This window comes from Hirsutella rhossiliensis (genome assembly GCF_020360975.1).
Source record: "Hirsutella rhossiliensis strain HR02 chromosome Unknown scaffold00012, whole genome shotgun sequence".
NCBI lineage: Eukaryota > Fungi > Ascomycota > Sordariomycetes > Hypocreales > Ophiocordycipitaceae > Hirsutella > Hirsutella rhossiliensis.
This window is the reverse complement of record NW_025408678.1, coordinates 1,586,557-1,612,076: the sequence shown is the minus strand read 5'-3', so window position 1 is coordinate 1,612,076 and position 25,520 is coordinate 1,586,557. Positions and strand designations below refer to the sequence as shown.

The window sequence follows — 25,520 nt, the reverse complement described above, 5'->3', positions numbered from 1 at the left end:
GCTAAAGAGTAGGTTATATAACTATGCCTTAGGGGGGGCGCGGGTAATAAACTTAGGGACCTAAGTAGAGAGGAAATAAAGGGCTTCTCCTTATATTATCTCCCTTAGGTCCTAGCTTTTATCCTTTATATACTATTCTCTTTACCTAGCCCTATAGTAGCTACGTCCCTTTTAAGGGGGGTTAATAGTAATAGCCTTTAACTACTAATTAAGCGGTAAGAGTAGGTTATATAACCTTAATTAACTAAGGTTTAAACCCTTCTTTAGTAAGAGGGGTAACTAGTACTATATACTTAAAAGGTATATAGTACTAGTTACTAAACTAGATTATCTTTTACTATATTTACCTTCTTTTTATAGAATACTATTAGGAGCCTCCCTTATTATAGGATAACCTCCTTAAACGAATAATAAAGTAGCCGAAATTTAATATCGGAATAGCCTTATATTTATTAAACTAAACGCCCCTCTACCTATTACCTTACTATCTAGAAAGCTAAGGTAGTAAGGGGGTATATTAAGGAGAGTAAGTATAAGAGGCTATAGTTATACCTAGTAGACCTAATAGTTATATATAAGGAAGCCTGCCTAACTAATATAACTCCCCTAGCTTAACTTAGGCATAGGAATATCTTAATGCCCTCTTTTAGCTAGCTATATATAGCTACTATACCTATATAAGCCCCTCTCTTATCCTAATAGATAGACTAATATATATATTACTAAATTTACCTTTCTATGCCCCTATTTCTTCTACTATGCTCTCAAGCCCCTGCTTAAGAGCTCCCTATCTATACGTGTATGCTCTCTAGTTAGGGCTACGTATATACTCTCTAGTCAGGGCCTCTTTTAATAGGAGCTTTCTAGCCTTCTCGTTAGACCCGGTTGTCAGCTCCCTTGTTAGCCTAGCTACCTATGGGTGACCTGGGTGACTCAACCGAGGGACGTTCTTCACGACAGTATCAGCCTCCGCGATGGCCTCCTAGCTAAACTAGAGAATAGAAGACGAATACATACACACCGGTTAACCCCAAATGCAATTGCACAGGCCTACCAACATATATATCCTTTTGCAGACGATCAGATGGTTGATACACCTTGTACGTACATTCTATGTCAAAACAAACTACAACCAAGCCCCTTACATTATAGTAGATTAAATCAAGCAGCGTTCAAGTCTATGTTAACGCACCAAGTCCTCGTTCCAACCCCACTCGACACCGAAAGATATGCCGCGGCTCTCCAGATACCAGGCCACAAGGCATTCGATGGAGCATGGGGCAGGGTCGGCGCAATCCCCCGGGTTCGGGCCCGTCGGAAGTGCCTCGCACCCGGAGAAGTCGCGATATGCGGGCCGCGATGGATTTGAGGCTAAGCCTACCATCTCGGCAAAGCCCTGGTACATGGAAAGCCAGTGGCCCATGGCGGCTGGGCTACCATAGGCGATCTGGTCGGTCGAGCCTAACATACAGACTAGTTAGATCCTAGGGGCGTATGACATGTCACACAGCCATGTAGGGTCGAGCCCCCCTATCATATACTTGAAGCGCCGGAGAAAGAGAAGGATGGCTATACGACTTACCGACGCCGACCCTGCCACTCATTCGAGGACAGTAATAGTAATGCATGCCTGCTGGATGCGGCAGCACGAGATTACTTGTCCCTAGCTCCTCGACGCTCCAGAAAGGCGGGTCGGCGGGGCTCCTAAAGCCGGTATCAGGTCGAAGGCGTAGGACCGTGTCGTGCATAAATCCGTTCTCTATAGCCCATTGGCGCCATAATCTTCCGGCTTGGTCCACCGTCTTAAGCTGGTTGTTTAGCCGCCGAAGCTTAGAGCCGCAGGGTTCCAGCATAGCCGTCTCGCCACCCGGGAAGTCCTCCTCGATCTCGGAATGGCTATAGACCTCGACGCGGCGAAGGTGGGGCCCGTAGCACTCGCGGACAGCAGCCTCGATGCTATCTCGCGAGCGGTTGTGTATATTAATATCGTCGTCGGTGTATAGCATATAGGCGAAGACGTCGACGCGGGCAAAGGCACCGTGGTTGGCGATGAGAGCTTGCATCTGCGTCCTGCAGCATTCCGCGTTTGTACGGTATAGGCCGGCAACAATCACTGCAAGGCTGCGGTTGGCTTGGTGCTCGCTCGGTGGCACGTATAAATCGCATATGCCGGTAATGCGTAGCCTCCCAGAATCGGAGAGCTCTAGCAAGCCGACTTCTTTCTCTCCTTCCTCGTCCTGGTTCCCGGGCAACCTTGCAAGGTCCTGCTTCTGGCAATCAGGATGCATGTCGCTATGCCACAAAGTTGTCCAATCTTGCTCCCCTGTAAATAGTGCCTGCACCAGGAGTTGATAATGGCCACTGCTGCTTATTGTCATGTTAACGCTACGGCTATCCGCCATCCGGTTATCACCCGTTGCCGTCCACCATACCCGACGGCTATCGCGGCCATTGCTATGCTCGAGGATAAGATCTCCGCTATGCTTAAGAGTAAGAGAATAGGCACCGTTAGGAGAAGAGAGGCGCTGGCTAAGCGATAGGATGGCAGAGCTGCTAGGCGTGGCTGATTTATGCGTAAAAGTCTTAGGCGTCGGCGTAGGAAACGGAGAATTAGCAAATGGCGTAAACTTGCGTAGAGGGTCCCATAAAGAGAAGGCAATAACTGCTGTTGTAATAAGCGCTGCAAGGAGACAGGCGACTTGATTAAAGGAGACAGGCGACTTGATCAAAGAAGACTTGAGACCGGCTTTCATCATGACTCCCGAGTGTTAAAAGCAGAACTCGTTATAGAGAAACTGTGTGCTGTTCTTTGAAGCACCGATATATATATAATAAATCCCATGTCGAATCCTGAAACCACATGAGGGGGGCCTTGCAAAGGGAGGTTTGGAAAGTCGCCGCCCTTTAGGTCTATCAATTAATGCCAAGCCGTGGCTTAAGAAGCTTTCATAGTAGGGCTCGAGTAAGTCAGCTAGGGGTGGCCCTGAATCCCGCCTAGTCCACATATCATAACAAGCCACTCTTATAAGCTTTTTTGCCTTAATGCGTTATAAATCAGGCCTAAAACTTAGCGTGCCTCATTTTACAATTAAGAGAGACTCTTAAGCAGGGGCTTGAGAGCACAGTGGAAGAAATAGGGGCATAGAAAGGTAAATTTAGTTTAGTCTATCTATTAGGACAAGAGAGGGGCTTATATAGGTACAGTGACTATATATAGCTAGCTAAAAGAGGGCATTAAGATGTTCCTATACCTAAGTCAAGCCTGCATAATGTCCTTAGGCTAGTAGAGTCATGTTAGTCAGGCAGGCTTCCTTGTGCATGACTATTGGGTCTACTAGGCATGACTGTGGCCTCTTATGCCTACTCTCCTTAACAGAGACTCTATCCGCACGCACCTACCTTACTCTTAATTCGCACGCACCCCCCTACATTCAGCTACAGCGTCCTCCGATATCGCCTACCCGCTAATTTAGGCTTTAAGTTTCTAATAATAGACTATAGCTATCTAAAGAACGGGAATAGTATAAGATTATTTATAACCTATTTATAATTACGTCTAGCAACGCCTCTAGCGTTATAGTAATAATAAATTACATTAACTTTTATAATACTTTATAGGTAACTAATCCGCTATAATAGTAATACTATCCCCGATTACTTCTTTCCCCTTATTTTTTACGAGCGACTCTACTATTTCCTCCTCTTCCTTCTCTTTAAAAGCATCGTATTATCTAATAGGCTTATCCTTTTCTTCCCGTCGTTTTGCCTATTAAAGAGTAACCCGAGTTCTCGCGAAGAGAGATACGAGAAGTATATATAAAATGCACGAAGGTAAAATTAGAAGAAAGGGGTCGGATAGGTAAGGCAGAGATATTTAAATCTTATAGGGGCAGTAATTATAGTAGGGGAGTAATTATTATATTGCCTTTATTATCCTTCTTTCCTTTATCTAACGCCCCTCTTTATACCTATCTAGTATCTTAATTAATAAAGAAGATCCTACTTAAAGAAGCTACTAATATCCTTTTAACTACTAAGCTTTTTACTAGTTTTTTCCCTCCTTTCTAGCTATTACTAGTATATCCGTCTTATCTCTCGCTACCTTTATAAGAAGCTATCGCTACTTTTACTTCCCCTCTTACCCCTACCTTCCTCTTTATACCTTCTTTTAGCTCCTTCCTTAAAACCTATTTTTTAGCTTTCTTAGTCCCTTCTTACTAAGGGATATCTCTAAGAACTATAAAATTAAGCTACGCTTTATAATATACCCCCTTAGCTATAGCCTACCCCTATAGTAAGGGCATAGCTAATATAGCTTTAGGCTAGTAAGTATATAAAGGAGGTTCTTAGCTTTATATTTATTCCTTTACTTAAGGAATATAAGGGCCCTTTTAGGTCCCTAAGCTCTTTTAGACCTACTTAAGGAATAGGGGCTTAAAGAGGGGAAAGTCTTATAAGAAAGGGGGCCTTCTTAAAAGGGAGAACCCTAATTAAATAGGGGGCTCTTTAAAGGGAAGACCTCTTCCTTTTTTTAGCTATAGACGTTACCTTCTTATATAGGCTATTAGCTCCTTTTATAGACTCTTAAGGTAGGCCTTTAAGGATAGCTTTTTATAGACGTCTTTTAGCTTAATTTACTATAAAAAGATAGCTAGCTTTTACTTTAATAAGGGCTTTATAAGACCGTTTACTTTTATCGATACTATTAAAACTTAATAAATAGAAATAAGTCCCCTTTAAACCTCTTAGTATAACTAATACTAATAGATATCGATATATTATAGCTAGGTTAATAGCTTTACGTTTTCTATTAAAATTTATATAGTCTATATATTATTATATTCTATAAATAATAGGGTCGGAATATATAGTTATAGAGCTATTAATAGCCGGCTAAGAAAAATAGCTTCCTTTAAAGCTTTTAAAAGAGCTAGTAGCTTTACCTTTATACTTAAAGTTATAATAGTAGCTTACTTTAAAGCCTTTTAAATAATAGTTCCTTTAAAAAGGGATATAATATACCCTTATAAGCTCTTTTTATATAAGGAATTATCTATTAAAGATAAATCGCTTAAATAAAGGAAGATTTTAGTAGCTAATTTCTTCCTTTCTTACCTTTTTAAGTATAAACTATATAATCTTATTAAATAAAAATAAAGGATAGCTTAGTCTACTACTTTTTAGTACCTAGGTATAAGAGCGCTACTAAGAGGTATAGGCTAATAAAGTACTTAGGTATATAGTACTAAGGTATTAGTAAGGTATTAATAAGGAATCGTACTTACCTTACTTATAAGTTATAGACTACTTACTACTTTAACTAAAGAGGAGAAATCTATCTTTTTATAAGCTTTAGTCTTATAATAAGAAGAATATAATATATATAGTATAGTACCTTTAGCTATCCTTACTACTTAACTAATAGTATTATAATACGTATTCCTTTATACTAGGGCTAGGATTTTAGTTATACTTAGCTAGTTAAGAGACCGTAAAAGAAATATCTAGTTTAGTAGAAATAGCTAAGAAAAAGTAAGGAGCCGACCTTTTATTAATATAAGTATTTCTTTTACTCTTTAGCCTAAAAGGATAGATTAAGTAAAAGCTCTTTATTTATTATAAGTATATAGGGAAGCTTCTTATTAAGGGAATTAAAAAGGAGTTTATAAGCGACCTTATTAATATAAGCGTCCTAAGTAAGCTAGATAGTCTATTAGGATCTATTTTAAAGGATTTATATCCTTTAAAACTACTTTAGCTCCCTTATCTTAGTTATCTTATACTTTTATTATAGGCCTTTTATAGCCTCCTTAGTAGTTACTTCTTCCTCTTTTAGGTAAGCCTAGATAATATTATCGATATAAAAGAAGACTATAATTTTATCCTTTTATATTATATATAGTTCCTAAGGGACTTTCTTAAGGCCTAAGGCTTTAAAGGAACTTATTAAATACTATTACTAAAGTAAGGGTAATCTTTATAGTCTATATAAAGCTTTCCTAAGCTATAGAACCTTTCCTAGCTATTAAAAGCTTAGTAGAAGGTATATATAGATAACTTTTTCTTCCTTTAGTAAGTAGTTAATAAAAGTATTAACTATATCTATCTAATTAAGATCGAGGTCGAATTCTACTACTATAGCTATAAGGGTCTAAAAAGATATCCCTACTAAGGTAGTTACCTTAATAGGAAGATCCTCTTTTTCTTACTAGTTCTTATAAATAACTAGCTAGGCCTTATACTTTTAAAGGAAGCTATATTTATTAGTCTTATAGATAAAGACTTACTTATAGCTAAGGACTTATTTTCTTCTTACGTTTTCTTTTAAGACCTCTTTAAAAGACCCTATCTCTTTATATAGAGCTAGGTAGTCTTTCTAAGCTTAGAAAAACTAGTCTTTAAAAGTATATTTTTCTAGCTACTTTTAGTTTACTAATAGGTCTAAGAGGTCTCTTTTATATACCTTCCTTATTAATAGCTATAGCTTAAAGAGCCGGCCTACTATAAATAATCTATTAGAACTATCTTTTATAAGCGTTAAATAAAAGTTAGAAAATTAATAAAAATAAGGGAGAGGTTAGTTTTCTTTTATATTAGGCCCTATACCTTCTATTACTTCTTAAAGTAAGGATAAAAAAGCAGCTAGGTAATCCTTTAAGAGAGGTGCCTTTCTTATACCCTTAAGGGTTAAGATAGGAAGACTAACTAAAAAAGCTACTTTTAGATCTTCTTCTTATTTTATAAGAGGAGGTATAGGAAGGTAAGCGTATTCTAGCTCTATTACTTTCTTATAGTCTCTTTTTATATCTAAATTATTTAATCTAGTAGCTTTTTTTTAAAGTTAGCGTTATCCTTTACTACTTTAACGTTAGTTTCTTCTTCCGCTTCCTTATTTAAGACCTCTTCTTAATAATCTTAAGAAGGGGGGATTTAGATCTTTTAAATTAGCTAACGTTATAAGAGTAAGAGGAGCTATTAATCCCTCTTTTTATTAAAGAAGCTAGATTTATCGAAAATTATATCCTTAGTTAATATAACCTTTTATAAAAGAGGAATCTAGACCTAAAAGATATTAATAGAATTATAACTAATAAGGTAACTAATAAAGGCTCTAAGATTAAGCTTTTTCTTTTTCTTTCTTTTAAGCTATATATTAGTAGTTATAGTATATACCTTATAGCTATAGGTATAAAGGTAAGCTAGTAAGGCCCTCTTTTTTATAAAGAGCTTAAGGGGGGATTTTTAGTTTATTCCTTAGGTCTTAAAAAGGGTCTCTAAGTCCCTATAGTCTCTTAGGCCCCTAAGGTCCCTTAAGGTCCGGTTTTAAAGGTAATAGGCAGTCTTAATAACTTCCCTTTAAAGGTTATAGGAAAGCCTTATAGTAAGTTTTATTATATAAGCCCTTTTTATTCTAGTACCCCTTAATCTTTCTACCCCTTTATTCTAAGCTTAGGTATTTAGTACTAATAAGAAAGGTAAAATACCCTTTTTTAAAGCTAATTTAAGATATCCTTTATAAATAGCTCTCTATTAAATCGTATCTTCTTTACCTTATAGCTAAAGTAGGATTTTATCTAGTTAATAAAGTCTTAGAAGGTAAACTAGTTATACTTACTTAGGTAGGTCTATAAGAAATAAAGGAAAACTATCCTTAAAAAAGCGTTTATAAAAAACATTACCTTAATAAAGCTTTCTTAGTCCTTAGAGACATCGGTTTAATCGACTTAAATTTCCTTATATAACTAGTCTAGCTATTAAAGGGTTTATTTAGAAATTCGTCTCTTAGTCTTTCCTTAGCTATAGTATTTATATTTAATAGTCTTTAGGCCCCTTATTTATACGCCCTATTATTAGCCTAGCTAATATAAAGCTAGGGGGCCTAGGTAACTAAGTTATATATATTAGAGAAGACCGTTTCCTTAGGCTATTAAAAGAGGGTCCTTAGAACCTACCCTCTTAGTAAGGAAAGCTAACTTTTTAAGAGATTCCTTCCTAAGGATTAGTTAGAACTTAAGTATAAACTAACTAAATTTCCCTTTAATAAGCCTAATTATTTAATTCTTTTAGACTAGCCTTATAGGCTTAGATATTATATCTTAGAAGATTCCTTCCTTTTAAAAAAGGTAGAAGGAAATTAAGCTCGTTTAAAATTAAGGGTATAAAGCTACCCTTTTTTATTATAGAATTTATATAGTCCCGTTAAGTAATTCTATCGTAAAATTCACCCTTCTATATCCCTTTATCTATATAGGTAATTCCCTAGTAATAAGGTATTCCCTTTATACCTTCTTAAAGGACCGGAATTATAAGAGTATATTATAAATATTAAAGGAAGTACTAGAGTTAAGGATAGCTAATTTTAATAGGGGATAATCGGAGGGTCTTAATAAGCGGTCTTACTAATCTATAAGAAAGATAAATACTAGATTTACTATACTAACGATTTTTCCTTAAATATATAGCTTAAATAAGGGTAGCGGCGTTAGTTACTATTTCTTAATAACTTAAATCTCGTCTATCTTCTTCTATAATAAGGGGTCTTTCTTAAGAGACTTTTTAATAATATCTTTTAGTCTCTTAAGAGTTATAATTCTAAAAGGTCGACTTTCCTTAAAGACTTATTAATAGTCTTCTAGCTAATAAGGCCTTTTATATACTTAGTAAGTAGGTCGATTCCTCCTTATTTATTATCTCTTTAAGGAGTCTTTATCCTTTTTTTAAAGGTTTACTTAAAAGCCCCTTCTTTTTATACCTTATTACTAATTTTAATAAAGAGGTTTAATTTTAATTAGTTCCTTAATTTTTCGACTAACGGACTAAAAGGTCTATTAAGGGACTAGTTAGGCCGGACTTACTAATAAGACTAGGGCTAGGTCCGGAGTAAAAGGCAGACCTAGGGCTAGGACTAAGGCAGCTATTAAAGATAGTATTAATACTCTTAAGAGAAGAGAAGCTAAAGGGGTAGTAGTAGTAGTAGTAATAAGGGCTATAGTAATAAGGGCTATAGTAGCTATAAAGGTAGTAAGTTAAGCTATTTAGGTCGAGTACTAGCTATAAAGGAATAAGACTACTTATTATTCTACTTTAGTAGCTTCTTTATTTAGTTCCTAGCTAGCTTCTTAAAAGATAATTAAGTAACCGTTACTAATAAGCTTTATTAATATAGATATATCTTATAGCTACTAGCTAGAAAGAGCTTTTATTAAGAAGTATTAGTTAGATTCCTTAAGGATTTCTTCTTACTTAGCTAGCTATAAAGAAGCTAGTAGGTTCTTAATAGAAAAGGCTCTTAAGTATACTATATAGGTCTTTATAATACGGTTAGTTATATAGCCCCTTAAGGGAGCTATTAAAGTCTTAAGCTTTAAAAGCTATTACTTAGGGGTCTCTTCCTCTTAAAGAGAGATTAGCTTTATAGTACTAACGGATTCTATTATTACTATATATATAATAGTTAGTAGCTTTATCTTATAAAGGTATTCCTTATAGTAACTCTTATAGTTACCTAAGGTAGTAGAAAAAGCTCTTTACTATATAAAGGTTAACTTAAAAAAAAAGAAAGCCCTTATTATAAATTCTATTACCTTAAGATAAAAAGAGAGCTTAAGAGGGTCTTACTTATTAAAGAAGACTAAATTATAGATAGTTCTATCTATATAAGCCTATAGCTCCTTTACCTACTTATCTTAATCTTAAGGCTTTATAAGAATCGTCCTATAGACTATAAGGGTAGTAAAGGAATTAGTTTTTAATATTATTATAAAAGAAAGTAAAAAAGTTAGTTAAAAATCGGCTTTTCTAGTAAGAAGGGTAAAGGGAAGCTATAAGGGATATAAGAAAGGTACCTTTTTATTATCGCGAAGCATAGCTTAACTTTATAGTTCTTAGAGATATCCCTTAGTATAAGGGACTTAGGAAGCTAAAAAATAGGTTTTAAGGAAGGAGCTAAAAGGAGGTATAAAGAGGAGGGTAAGGGTAAGAAGGGAAGTAAAAGTAGCGATAGCTTCCTATAGAGGTAGCGAAAGATAAGACGGATATACCGGTAACGGCTAGAAAAAAGGGGGAAAACTAGTAAAAAGCTTAGTAGTTAAAAGGATATTAATAGCTTCTTTAAGTAGGATCTTCTTTATTAATTAAGATACTAGATAGGTATAAGGAGGGGCGTTAGATAAAGAAAAAAAGGAGAATTAAGGCAATATAATAATTAATCCCTTACTATAATTACTGCCCCTATAAGAATTAAATCTTTCTACCCTACCTATCTAACCCCTTACTTTTAATTTTACCTTTATATATTTTTATATACTTCTTATATCTCTCTTCGCGAGAGTTATAAGCCTAGGAGGAATAGAATTCCTATACCTTCTAGCTGCTATAAAAGGCACCTTTGTTATATCCCTTATAGCTCTCTTTTACCCCTCTTACTAAAAAAGCCGATTTTAACTAACTTTTCTACCCCCTCTCTCTATAATAATATCGAAAAACGACTCCTTTACTACCCCTACGGTCTATAGGACGATTCTTATAGAGCCCTAAGATTAAGATAAGTAGGTAAAGGAGCTATAGGCTCGTATAGATAGGACTATCTATAATTTAGTCTTCTTTAATAAGTAGGACCCTCTTAAGCCCCCTTTTTATCTTAAGGCAACGGAATTTATAGAGGGAGCTTCCTTCTTCTTTAAGCTAACCTCTATATAATAGAGAGCTTTTTCTACTACCTTAGGTAACTATAAGATTTACCGTAAGGAGTACCTCTATAAGATAAAGCTACTAACTACTATACGTACGGCGATAACGGAATCCGTTAGTACTATAAAGCTAATCTCTCTTTAAGTAGAAGAGACTCTTAGGTAGTAGCTTTTAAAGCTTAAGACCTTAATAGCTCCCTTAAGGGGCTATATAACTAACCGTATTAAGAAGACCTATATAGTATATCTAGGAGCCTTTTCTACTAGGAACTTACTAGCTTCTTCGTAGCTAGCTAAGTAGGAAGAAATCCTTAAGGAAGCTAACTAATACTTCCTTATAAAAGCTCTTTCCGGCTAGTAGCTATAAGATATATCTCTACTAATAAAGCCTATTAGTAACGGTTACTTAACTATCTTTTAAGAAGCTAGCCGGAAACTAAATAAAGAAGCTACTAAAGTATAATAGTAAGTAGTCTTATTCCTTTATAGCTAGTACTTAACTTAGACGGCTCGACCTACTGCCCTTATAGCTATTATAGCCCCTATTACTATGGTTCCTACTACTGCTGCTACTATAGCTATTACCCCTCTAGCTCTACCTCCCTCGAGAGCCTTAATACCGTCTTTAACGGCTGCCTTAGTCCCGGCCCTAGCTTTATATCTTACTCCGGGCCCGGCCTCGGCCCCGTTAGTCCGTCCGGCCTAACTAGTCCCCTAATAGACCTTTTAGTCTATTAGTCGAAAAATTAAGGAACTAGTCGAAATCGAACCTCGTTAAAATTAGTAATAAGGCGTAAAAAGGGGGGGTTTTTAAGTAGACCTTCTAGATCGGGATAAGGATTCCTCGAAGAAATAAAAGACTAGATAATAAAACGGCTGCCTAGCCTATAAATTACTAGGCTATTAGTTATTATAATACTAATAGGTCTTTAAGGAAAACCGACCTAAAGGATTTAACCTTTTAAAGAGGCTATAAGAAACGATATAATAGTCTCTTAAGGAGGACCCCTTACTATAGAAGAAGATAGACGAGATTTAGGTTACTAAGAAATAGTAACTAATAACGCCGCTGCCCCTATTTAAGCCGTAAATTTAAGGAAAAATCGTTATTATAGTAAATCCGGCCTTTATCTTCCCTATAGATTAATAAGGCTAAGATTAACCGTTAGAGCCCTCCGATTATCCCCTACGAAAATTAGCTATCCTTAACTCTAGTACTTCCCTTAATATCTATAATATACTCTTACGATTCTAGTCCTTTAAGAAGGTATAGAGGGAATATCTTATTACTAGGGAATTAACGGTATAGATAGAGGGATATAAAAGGGTGAATTTTACGATAAAATTATTTAATAGGTCTATACGAATTCTTTAATAAAAAAGGGTAGCTTTTTACCCTTGATTTTTAACGAGCTTAATTTCCTTTCGCCTTTTATAAGAGGAAGGAATCTTTTAAGATATAACGTCTAAGCCTATAAGGCTAGTCTAAAAGAATTAGACTATTAAGCTTATTAAGGAGAAATTCGGTTAATTTATTCTCGAATTCCGACCTATCCTTAGGAAGGAATCTCTCGAGAAGTTAGCTTTCCTTACTAAGAGGGTAGGTTCTAATAACCCTCTTCTAGTAGCCTAAGAAGACGGTCTTCTTTAGTATATATAACTTAGTTACCTAGGCCCCTTAGCTTTATATAAGCAAGGCTAATAATAAGGCGTATAAATAAGGGGCCTAAAGACCGTTAAATATAAATACTATAGCTAAGGAAAGACTAAGAGATAAATTTCAAGACGAACGCCTTTACGGCTAGACTAGCTATATAAGGAAATTTAGGTCGACTAGACCGACGTCTCTAAGGACAAGGAAAGCTTTATTAGGGTAATGCTTTTTATAGACGCCTTTTTAAGGATGGTTTTCCCCTATTTCTTACGGACTTACTTAAGTAAGTATAACTAGTCTACCCTCTAGGACTTTATTAACTAGATAAAATCCTACTTTAGCTATAAGGTAAAGAAGATATAGTTTAATAGAGAGCTATTTATAAAGGATATCTTAAATTAGCTTCGAAAAAGGGGCATTTTACCCCTCCCGTTAGCACCGAATACCTAGGCTTAGAACGGAGGGGCAGAAAGATTAAGGGGTACTATAATAAAAAGGGCCCGTATAATAAGACTTACTATAAGGCTTTTATACGACCTTTAAAGGGAAGTCGTTAAGACCGCCTATTACTTATAGAACCGGACCCTTAGAGGGACTACCTAAGGAATAGACTAGAAATCCCTACTTAAGCTATTTATAAAGAAGAGGGCCTCGCTAGCCTACCTTCGTGCCTATAGCTATAAGGTATATACTATAACTACCGATATATAGCTAAAAAGGAAGAAGAAAAGAAAGCTTAATCCTAGAGCCTTTATTAGTTACCTCGTTAGTTATAATTCTACGAATATCTTCCGGATTTAGATTCCTTTTTTACGGAAGGTTATTTTAACTAAGGATATAATTTTCGACGAATCTAGCTTCTGTAACGGAAAGAGGGATTAATAGCCCCTCTTACTCTTATAACGTTAGCTAATTTAGAAGATCTAAATTCCCCCTTCCTAATAGTTATAAGAAGAGGCCTTAAATAAAGAAATAGAAGAAGAAACCGACGTCGAAGTAGTTAAGGATAACGCTGACTTTAAAGAAGAAGAGGAAGCTACTAGATTAGATAATCTAAACGAAGAAGGAGACTATAGGAAAGCGGTAGAGCTAGAATACGCCTACCTTCCTACGCCTCCTCTTATAAAATAAAAAGAAGATCTAAAAGTAGCTTTTTCGGTTAGTCTTCCTATCTCGACCCCTAAGGGGGTAGGAAAGGCACCTCTCCTAAAGGATTACCCGGCTGCTTTTTTATCCCTACTTTAAAAAGCAAAGGAAAGTATAGGGCCTAATATAAAAGAAGACTAACTACTCCCTTATTTTAATCGTTTTTCCGACTTTTATTTAACGCCTATAAAAGACGGTTCCTATAGAGTATTTATAATAAGCCGGCTCTTTAAGCTATAGCTATTAGTAAGGAAGGTATATAAAAGAGACCTCCTAGACCTACTAGTAAACTAAAAGTACCTAGAAAAACACCCTTTTAAAGACTAGTTTTTCTAGGCCTAGAAAGACTACCTAGCCTTATATAAGGAGATAGGGTCTTTTAAAGAGGTCCTTAAGAAAAAGGCAAAAGGAAAATAAGTCCTTAGCTATAAGTCGGTCTTTATTTATAAGACTAATAAATATAGCTTCCTTTAAAAGTATAAAGCCTAGCTAGTTATTTATAAGAACTAGTAAGAAAAAGAGGATCTTCTTACTAAGGCAACTACCTTAGTAAGGATATCTTTTTAGACCCTTATAGCTATAGTAGTAGAATTCGACCTCGAGCTTAATTAGATAGATATAGTTAACGCCTTCGTTAACTACCCCCTTAAGGAAAAAGAAGTTATCTATATATAACTTCCTCTTAGTTTCTAATAGCTAGGAAAGGTTCTATAGCTTAGGAAAGCACTATTTAAACTATAAAGATTACCCCTTCTTTAGCAATAATATTTAATAGGTTCCCTTAAAGCCCTAAGCTTTAAGAAAGTCCCTTAAGAACCGTATATAATATAGAAAGGTAAAATCATAGTCTTTTTCTATATCGACGATATTATCTAGGCCTACCTAAAAGAGGAAGAAGTAACTACTAGGGAGGCTATAAAAGGCCTATAATAAAGGTATAAGATAAATAGGCTAGGGGAGCTAAAATAGTTCCTAGGGATATAAATCCTTTAGAATAGGTCCTAACGGATAATCTAGCTTACCTAGGACGCCTATATCGATAAGGTCGCTTATAAATTCCTCCTTAATTCCCTTAATAAGAAGCTTCCCTCTATACCTATATTAAATAAAGAGCTTTTACCTAATCTATCCTTTTAAGCTAGGGAGTAAGAAAAACACTAATATTAATAAAAGGTAGGCTCCTTGCTTTTTTTTAGCTATTTCTACTAGACCGGATATCTCTTTTACGGTCTCCTAGCTAGCTAAGCATAACTAGAATCCTAGCCCTAGGCACTAAGAAGTAGTAGACTAAGCAATCCTTTATCTCTATTTAACGAGATTATATAGTCTACGCCTAGGAGGGCAGGGAAGGAAACCAGCTGTCGAAATCTTCCTCTATTCGAGCGATTCGTCCTTTATAAACAATTCCTTAAATAAAAAGAGCTTATAGGGGTATATTATATCCCTTTTTAAAGGAACTATTGCTTAAAGAGCTTTAAAGTAAGCTACTATTATAACTTTTAGTATAGAGGTAGAGCTACTAGCTCTTTTAAAAGCGTTAAAAGAAGCGATTTTCCTTAGCTAGCTATTAATATCTCTATAACTATAAATTCCGACCCTATTAGCTATAAAATATAATAATATATAGACTATACGAATTCTTATAGAGGAAAATAGTAAGCTATCGACCTAGCTATAGTATATCGATATCTATTAGTATTAGTTACGCTAAGAGGTCTAAAAGGGACTTATTTCCGTCTATTAGGTTCTAACGGTATTAATAAAAGCTAACGGTCTTACGAAGCCCTTACTAAAGTAGAAGCTAGCTATCTTTTTATAGTAAATTAGGCTAAAAGACGTTTAAGAGAAGCTATCCTTAGAAGCCCGCCTTAAGAGTCTATAAGAAGAGCTAATAGTATATAGGAGGAAGGAGACGTCTATAGCTAAAGAGAGGAATTAGGACTTATCCTAAAGGAAGGCCCTTAGCTTAATTAAGACTTATTCTTTTTAAAGGCCCCCTTTTTAGGGACTTATCCTTAGAGAAGCCCCCCTTTCTTATAGGACTTAATTTCCTCTTTAAGGCCCCTTTTTTTAAAGTAGGTCTAAAAGAGCCTAGGGCTAAAACCCGGATTTCTTAAGTAAGGGATAAGTATAGACTAAGACCTCCTCTATACGCTTACCGGCCTAAGTATTTAGCTTTACCCTTTCTATAAGGGTAGGCTATAGCTAAGGGGGTATATCGCGAAGCGTAGCTTAATTTTATAGTTCTCGGAGATATCCCTTAGTATAAGGGACCTAGGAAGCTAAAAAATAGGTTTTAAGGAAGGAGCTAAAAGGAGGTATAGAGAGGAGGGTAAGGGTAAGAGGGGAAGTAAAAGTAGTAATAGCTTCCTATAGAGGTAGCGAAAGATAAGATAGATATACTAGCAACGGCTAGAAAAGAAAGGGAAAACTAGTAAAAAGCTTAGTAGTTAAAAGGATATTAGTAGCTGCTTTAAATAGGATCTTCTTTATTAATTAAGATACTAGATAGGTATAAAGAGTAGCGTTAGATAAAGGAAAGAAAGTAAATTAAGGCAATTTAATAATTAATCCCCTACTATAATTACTGCCCCTATAAGAATTAAATCTCTCTGCCCTACTTATCCGACCCCTTACTTTAATTTTACCTTTATATATTTTTATATACTTCTTATATCTCTCTTCGCGAGATTTATAGTAGCTAAAAGGTATAGGAATTCTATTCCTTATAGGCTTATAACTCTATAAGGAACGGTGTTCCTACTATAAATAAAGCAGTTATAATATACTCTCCCGATTATATAAGCTAATAAGTAGTATATTAATTATAGATAAAATCCTATATTATAGAGTAAGAATCGCTCGTTATTTTATATATTATTATACATTTAACGGGTTGCCGGCTATCGTATAATCGGGAATCGAAGAAATAGAGCTAGCTTAGAATACTAGCTAAGACCTCTTAAGAATACCAGCACGACTAACCTCCTTTAAACACGAATATTAGTAGAACTAAGACACTTCTTAATATACTCGAGGTATTACTAAATTCCTTAGTCTTAGGGCTATACGGCAGCCTAAATTTAGTCCCGAAAGGTTCTTCCGTTCAGCTATAATTATCTATATAAGATAGTATGTCCGCTGGTAGATAGAGAGATAATTATTAACTTTAACACCTCTTCTATATACTAATATATTACTAATAAATCCTATTAAAAATCCTACCTTATACTCCTTCTTTCCCTCTATTACGTAGTCTTACGTAATTCCTTAATTTCCTAAAATTCCGCTTTTGCTTATATACCTTAAGAGGTTATAAGCCCGGCTTACTCCTTTTAAGCCGGGAAATTAACTTATAACTTTGAAATTCCTTATCGAAATACCCGATTAACATTCCTTTCGAAAATCCCCCTAACGACTTCTTCTACCTTCCTACGCTCTTAAACTCCCGTCTAGACTTCTCGATCCCTATAAACGAAATAATACCGAATTTATATAAAATAGGTAGATAGAAAGAATATAAATTTTCTAGACTTAAGGGAAATTTAAATTATAATCTTTAGACTACGAGGATAAGAGCTATCCTTACTAAGGAAAAGCTTATCGCTACCTTAGAGCAATAAAATTATATAAAGACTATAGAAGCTTTATCCTAGATTTTTCTTCGAGTTAAAGATAGCCCTTTAATGCAAATTAAGCATTTAATAAATACTAAAGCTGCTTAGGATAAGCTTATAAAGCTATATAATCTATCGAATTTCTCGTCGAATTATTTACTTATAAAGCAGCTCTTTAATCTTAGTCCCTTAGGCTTTAATTTAGAGAAATACCTTTATAAGGTAAAGGAAATCTATAAGGATTTAAAATCCTATAATATAGAAATTCTAGAAGTTATCCTTATAGTATAGATTCTTAATTGCCTTAATAAGGAATTTAGAAGCTATATTTTAAATATTATATAGAGCCTTAGGTATAATTCTACGGCGTTTACCCTTAAATCCCTAACAGCTAGTCTTTTAGACGAAGCTAGAAGAATAGAGGATATAGATAAATCTTTAGAGAAAGCCTTCTTAATATAAAGGAAGCCTTAGAAATCCTATAGAAATTCTATAGATACTCCTTATTATAAGGAATATAAAAAACCAGGGCATTTTATAGTAAATTACTATAAATTATACCTAAATAAGGCTCCTGCTTATTAGGTTTTAAATAAAGGAAAAAAGGACGATAGGACTCGAATTTCTAAGAAGAGAAAATCTTCTTTTTTATCTTCTTCTTCTAGGAAGAAATCCCCTTCTAGTAGTATATCTACTACTAATAAAAGAAGGAAGGCTCGAATTATAGAGCTAGAGTCCGATTTAGACGATAGTAATAAGGTCTTAAATATAGCTTTATAAGAAAATATAGACCTAGATATCGACCTTATAGACCTTTCTAGGCTCCGACCCTATATAAACGTCAAGGATTTAGAGGTAATTTTAACCTCTATAAATACCCCTATAGTAGAAGCTAATAAAGACTCTCTTTTAGGACCTTTAAAAGCCTCGATTCCTAGAATAAAGGAATTAGTTTTAAAGGTAAGAGAAGGAGGATTACCTAGTTATAAGAATAAAAGGATCTTTAATTTTATTTATAATACCGGAGCTACTAGGTATATAGTATCGAATAAAAATTTCCATATTAACTATAAAGAAATTAAGTCTAAAGTTTACTAGGAAAAAGCTTCCTTTATATTAGTAAAAGGAAAGGGGGACTTAGTATTTAAGTTCCCGTATAATAGTAAAAGGTATATCCTTCGAGACTGCTTTTATATACCTAAATTAAGGGTAAATATACTATCCTAATCTTATTTTAATAATACCTATGCTTTAATAGGAGGAAATAAAGTCCATCTATTAGATAATAAGGCTAAGGTCCTTACTAAAGGATTTCATAGAAATAAATTATATTATATTCCTATAGAACCTTTATTAGAAAGCTAATTAATCCTTATTACGTCTTTAAAGGCAAAGGATATAGATTTTTATACTTAGTACTTACGCTTAGGGCATATAAATAGTAGGGCTATTTTAGAAATATTAAAAAGATATAATAAGGATATAAAAATGCCTTTAAAAGAGGAAAATAAAATAAGATAATACGAAATATATATTAGAGCTAAAGCAACGAATAAGGTTAATAAATAAACTTCGTATAAGTCTTATACCTATTTAGAAAAAATAGTATTAGATATTTAGGGGCTAATTAAAGTGCCTACTTATAATAAATATTACTATTATATTTCTTTCCTAGATATAAGAACCCGATATCTAGAAATATACCTTCTTCGAAAAAAGGGGGAAGCTCTAGATAGGTTCCTAGAATTTAAAAATAGGATAGAAAATAACCCTAAAAATACTAGGATTAGAGAAGCATTTTCTAATAATGCTAAAGAATTTATATATAAAATAAAGCTCTATTACGAAAAAGAAGGAATTACCTTTAATTCTAGTCCTCCTAGGACGCTAGAATCTAACGGTAGAATAGAAAGAATAAATCGTACTATATTAGAAAAAGTACGAGCTCTTTTATTTACTACTAGGCTTCCTAAATATCTATAGGGAGAAGCTGTTTTAATAGCTACCTATTTATATAATAGATTACCGTATTCTACGATAGGATTTAAAAGTCTTATAGAAAAGAGGGATAATATAATACTACCCTTTAAGACCTTAAATAAAATTAAGACCTTTAGAAGCCTTATATATTATAAGAATAAAGACCCTAAAGATAAGCTAGATAATAGAGCTTTTAAGGGAATAATAGTAGGCTATTTAGAAAATATATATAAAATCTAGGATTTTACTAAGAGAAAGATTACTATCTCTAGAGATATTACTATACTAGAAAATAAATTTATAAAAAGTCCAGAAATTTCTAGTAGTAATAATACCTTTAATTTTAATTCTATTTTAAATAAAGATAAGCTAGAAAGCTATATCCCTATAGAGGAAGCTACTAGAGAACCTAGAGATAAAAGTCCCTCGCCCTCTATAGAAGAAGAGTCTCTAAATAACGATCCTATTCCTACTACTAGTAAAATAGTAGTAGAATTACTTAAGAAGCTAGAAGGGTTCGATTCTAACTATATCGAATACCCTAACGTTAATTTATTTCTAAAATACGATTTTATAGAGTTAATTCTAGCTAGTATAGAAAATTAGGATCTAAAAATTCTAAAGACCTATAAATAGGTAATAAATAGACCTAAAGTATTATTTTAGAAAGAAGCTATAATTAAGGAAATTATCTAGCTAATTAAATATAAAACTTAGGAATTTTCCTACCTCCTTAAGGATAGGAAGGCTATAGGAGGCCGCTAGGTCTATACTATTAAGAAGGATAGTTAAAATAATATAATAAAATATAAAGCCCGTTTCGTTATATAGGGATTTAAGTAGATCTATAGCTTAGATTTCCTAGATACCTTCTCGACTACGGCTAGACCTAAATCTATTAGAATTCTACTTATTTTAGCTATTATCTATAAATTCGAAGCTTTATAAATAGATATAATAAATGCCTTCGGATATACCGATATAGATAGTAAAGTATATATCGATCTTCCTATAGGCTACGAAGAATATACTCTTAAAGAATATTATTTAAAATATAGATTAGCTTATAGAGTAAAAGGAATTAAATTAACTAAATTCCTAGACCTATATAAAACCGGTTAAATTAAAGTAAAGCTAAACAAAGCATTATATTCTCGCGAAGAGAGATGCGAGAAGTGTATAGAAAATACACGAAGGTGAAATTAAAAGTAAGGGGTCGGATAGGTAGGGCAGAGAGATTTAATTCTTACGGGAGCAGTAATTGCGGTAGGGGAGTGATTATTATATTTCCTTAATTATCCTTCTTTCCTCTATCCAACGCCCTTCTTTATACCCGTCTAGTATCTTAATTAATAAAGAAGATCCTGCTTAAAGAAGCTACTAATATCCTTTTAACTACCGAGCTTTTTACCGGTTTTTTCCCCTCCTTTCTAGCCGTTGCCGGCATATCCGTCTTATCTCTCGCTACCTCTATAGGAAGCTATCGCTACTTCTGCTTCCCCTCTTGCCCCTACCCTCCTCTCTACACCTCCTTTTAGCTCCTTCCTTAAAACCTATTTTTTAGCTTCCTAGGTCCCTCGTGCTAAGGGATATCTCTAAGAACTACGAAATCAGGCCACGCTTCGCGACACACCCCCTTAGCTATGGCCTGCCCCTTATAGGCATAGCTAATATAGCTTCGGGCTAGTAAGCGTATAGAGGAGGTTCTTAGCTCTATACTTCTCCCTTTACTCGAGGAAAGTAGGGGCCCTTTCGGGTCCCTAGGCTCTTTTAAACCTACTTAAGGAAAAGGGGCCTAAAAAGGGGAAAGTCCTATAAGAAAGGGGGCCTTCTTAGAAGGGAAAAACCTAATTAAAATAGGGGGCCCTCTAAAGGGAAAAACCTCTTCCTTTTCTTCGGCTATAGACGTTACCTTCTCGTACGTGCTATTAGCTCCTCTCGTAGACTCTTAAGGCGGACCTCTAAGGACAGCTTCTCTCGAACGTCTTCTAGCCCTATTTATTATAAAACGACAGCTAGCTTCTACTTCGGTAGGGGCTTTATAAGACCGTCGGCTTTTATTAAAGCCGTTAGAACCTAACGGACGGAAATAAGTCCCCTTTAGACCTCTTAGTATAACTAATGCTAGTATATATCGATATGCCGTAGCCGGGTCGATAGCTTACTATTTTCCTCTATAAGAATCCGTATAGTCTACGTATTATCGTATTCTATAGCTAACGGGGACGGAATTTATAGTCGTAACGATATTAGTAGCTAGCTAAGGAAAATCGCTTCTTTTAACGCTTCTAAAAGAGCTAGTAGCTCTGCCTCTATACTTAAAGTTATAACGGTAGCTTGCTTCGAAGCTCTCTAAGCAATAGTTCCTCTAAAAAGGGATATAATATACCCTTATAAGCTCTTTCTATCTAAGGAATTGTCCGTAAAGGACGAATCGCTCGAATAAAGGAAGATTTCGGTAGCTTGTTTCCTTCCCTGCCCTCCTAGGCGTAGACTATATAATCTCGTTAAATAGAGATAAAGGATAGCTCTATCTACTACTTCTTAATGCCTAGGGCTAGGATTCTAGTTATGCCTAGCTAGCCGGGAGACCGTAAAAGAGATATCCGGTCTAGTAGAAATAGCTGAAAAAAGCAGGGAGCCTACCTTCTATTAATATTAGTGTTTCTCTTACTCCCTAGCTTAAAAGGACGGATTAGGTAAAAGCTCTTCGTCTAATATAGGCGTAGAGGGAAGCTTCTTATCGAGGGAAGTAGGGAGGAATTTATAAGCGACCTTATCGATATAGGCGTCCTAGGTAAGCTAGATAGTCCGTTAGGACCTATTCCTAAGGATTCGTATCCCTAGGAACTACTTTAGCTCCCCTAGCCTAGTTATCTTATACCTTTGTTATAGGCCTCGTATAGCCTCCCTAGTAGCAGCTTCTTTCTCTTTTAGGTAGGCCTAGATAATATCGTCGACGTAGAAGAAGACCGTGATTTTACCCTTCTATATTATACACGGTTCCTAAGGGACTTTCTTAAAGCCTAGGGCTTCGAGGGAACCTATTAAATGCTATTGCTAAAGAAGGGGTGATCTTCGTAGTCCGTATAGAGCTTTCCTAAGCCGTAGAACCTTTCCTAGCTATTAGAAGCCTAGTAGAAGGCGTATATAAATAACTTCTTCTTCCTCGAGAGGGCAGTTAACGAAGGCGTTAACTATATCTATCTATTCGAGCTCGAGGTCGAATTCTGCTACTATAGCTATAAGGGTCCGAAAAGACATCCCTGCTAGGGTGGTTGCCCTAGTAGGTAGATCCCCTTTTTCTATTAATTCCCGTAGATAACTAGCCGGGCTTTGCACTTTTAAAGGAAGCCGTGTTTATTAGTCTTATAGATAAAGACCTACTTATAGCTAAGGACCTATTTTCCTCTTGCCTTTTCCTTAAGGACCTCTTCGAAAGACCCTATCTCCTCGTATAAGGCTAGGTGGTCTTTCTAGGCCTAGAAAAACTAGTCTCTAAAGGGGTGTTTTTCTAGCTGCTTCTAGTTTACTAGTAGGTCTAGGAGGTCTCTTTTATATACCTTCCTTGCTAATAGAGGCTTGAAAAGCCGGCCTGCTATAAATGCTCCGTAGGAACCGTCTTCTATAGGCGTTAGATAGAAGTCGGAAAAACGATCGAAATAGGGGAGAGGTTAGTCTTCTTTAGTATCCGTATCGGGCCCTATACCTTCCTTTGCTTCTCGAAGCAGGGACAAAAAGGCAGCCGGGTAATCTTTTAAGAGAGGTGCCTTTCCTACCCCCTTAGGGGTCGAGACGGGAAGACTAACTAAAAAAGCTACTTCTAGATCTTCTTCTTATTCTATAAGAGGAGGCGTAGGGAGGTAGGCGTATTCTAGCTCTACTACTTTCCTATAGTCTCCTTCTTCGTCTAGATCATCTAATCTAGTAGCTTCCTCTTCTTCGAAGTCGGCGTTATCCTCGACTACTTCGACGTTAGTTTCTTCTTTTATTTCCTCGTCTAGGACTTCTTCTTAAGACTATTAGGAAGGGGGGATTTAAATCTTCTAAATTAGCTAACGTTAAGAGAGTAAGAGGGGCTATTAATCCCTCTTTCTATCGAAGAAGCTAGATTCGTCGAAAATTATATCCCTAGTCGAAATAACCTTCCGTAGAAGAGGAATCTAGATCCGGAAGATATTCGTAGAATTATAACTAACGAGGTAACTAATAAAGGCTCTAGGATTAAGCTTTCTTTTCTTCTTTCTTTTTAGCTATGCATCGGCAGTTATAGCGTATGCCTTATAGCCGTAGGCACGAAGGTAGGCTAGCGAGGCCCTCTTCTTCGTAAAGAGCTCGAGGGGGGATTTCTAGTCTATTCCTTAGGTAGTCCCTCTAGGGGTCCGGTTCTATAGGTAATAGGCGGTCTCAACGACTTCCCTCTAAAGGTCGTATAGAAGCTTTATAGTAAGTCTTATCGTACGGGCCCTTTCTATTATAGCACCCCCTAATCTTTCTGCCCCTCCGTTCTAGGCCTAGGTATTCGGTGCTAACGGGAGGGGTAAAATGCCCCTTTTTTAAAGCTAATTTAAGATATCCTTCGTAAATAGCTCTCCATTAGACCGTATCTTCTTTACCTCGTAGCCGAAGTAGGATTTTATCTAGTTAACGAAGTCCTAAAGGGCAAACTAGTTATGCTTACTTAGGTAGGTTTATAAGAAATAGGGGAAAACTATCCCTAAAAAAGCATCTATAAAAAACATTACCCTAACGAAGCTTTCCTAATCCCTAGAGACGTCGGTCTAGTCGACCTAAATTTCCTTACACGGCTAGTCTAGCCGTAAAGGCGTTCGTCTAGAAATTCGTCTCCTAGTCTTTCCTTAGCCGTAGTATTTGCATTCGACGGTCTTTAGGCCCCTTATTCGTACGCCCTATTATTGGCCTAGCTTATGCAAAGCTAGGGGGCCCGGGTAACTAAGTCGTGCGTGCTAAAGAATGCCGTCTCCTTAGGCTGCTAGAAGAGGGTCCTTTATAGTAGACCTATTCCTCCTAGCAGGGAAAGCTAACTTCTCGAGAGTTTCCTTCCTAAGGATAGGTCGGAATTCGAGAATAAATTAACCGAATTTCTCCTCGATAAGCCTAATAGTCTGATTCTTCTAGACTAGCCTCGTAGGCTTAGACGTCGTATCTTAGAAGATTCCTTCCTCTCGAAGAAGGCGGAAGGAAATTAGGCTCGTTGAAAATCGAGGGCAAAAAGCTACCCTTTTTCTTCGAAGAATTCGTAAAGACCCGTTAGGTAATTTTATCGTAAAATTCACCCTTCTATATCCCTCTATCTATACGGTTAATTCCCCGGTAATAAGGTATTCCCTCCGTACCTTCTTAAAGGACCGGAATCGTAAGAGTATATTATAGATATCGAGGGAAGCACTAGAGTTAAGGATAGCTGATTTTCGTAGGGGATAATTAAAGGGCTCTAACGGTTGGTTTTGCTAATCTATAGGGAAGACGAATGCCGGATTTACTATACTAACGATTTTTCCTCGAATTTACGGCTCGAATAGGGGCAGCGGTGTTAGTTGCTATTTCTTAGCAACCCGAATCTCGTCTATCTTCTTCTATAACGAGGGGTCCTCCTTAAGAGACTATTATACTATTTCTTATAGCCTCTTTAAAGGGTTAACTCCTTTAGGTCGGTTTTCCTCGAAGACCTGCTAGCAGTCTTCTAGCCGATAGGGCTTTTTATATACTTAGTAGGTAGGTCGATTCCTCCTCGTACGTTGTCTCTTCGAGGAATCCTCGTCCCTTTCTAGAAGGTCTACTTAAAAACCTCCCCTTTTTACCCCTTATTGCTAATATTAACGAGGTTCGATTTCGACTAGTTCCCTAATTTTTCGACTAACGGACTAAAAGGTCTATTAAGGGACTAGTCGGGCCGGTCTAACTAACGGGACCGGGGCCGGGCCCGGAGTAAGATGCGAAGCCGGGGCCGGGACCAGGGCAGCCGTTAAAGACGGTGTTAAGGCTCTCGAGGGTAGTAGAGCCGGAGGGGCAACAGCCGCAGCAGCAGCAGCGGGAGCCGCAGCAGCAGGGGCTATAGCAGCTGCAGGGGCAGTAGGTCGAGCCGTCTAGGTCGAGTGCTAGCCACGAAGGAATAAGACTGCTTGCTGTTATACTCTAGTAGCCTCTTCGTCTAGTTCCTAGCTAGCCTCTCGAAAGATAGTCGAGTAGCCGTTACTAATAGGCTTTATTAGTAGAGATATATCCTATAGCTACTAGCCGGAAAGAGCTTCTATAAGGAAGTATTAGTTAGCTTCCTCGAGGATTTCTTCTTACTTAGCTAGCCACGAAGAAGCTAGTAGGTTCCTAGTAGAAAAGGCTCCTAGATATACTATATAGGTCTTCCTAATACGGTTAGTTATATAGCCCCTTAAGGGAGCTATCGAGGTCTCGAGC

The 25,520-nt window shown here is 36.1% G+C and overlaps 1 protein-coding gene across 1 annotated transcript; it reads right to left on the bottom strand.

Annotated features, from left to right (window-relative positions):
- Positions 1-1,183: 1,183 nt before the first annotated feature.
- HRG_09410 (uncharacterized protein) lies at positions 1,184-2,288 on the bottom strand (the record flags this gene model as incomplete). The annotated part of the gene is made up of 2 exons (XM_044867881.1): positions 1,184-1,461; positions 1,583-2,288. 2 exons carry the CDS (start codon positions 2,286-2,288, stop codon positions 1,184-1,186), a joined length of 984 nt encoding a protein of 327 aa, XP_044717141.1.
- Between the last annotated feature and the right edge of the window lie 23,232 nt (positions 2,289-25,520).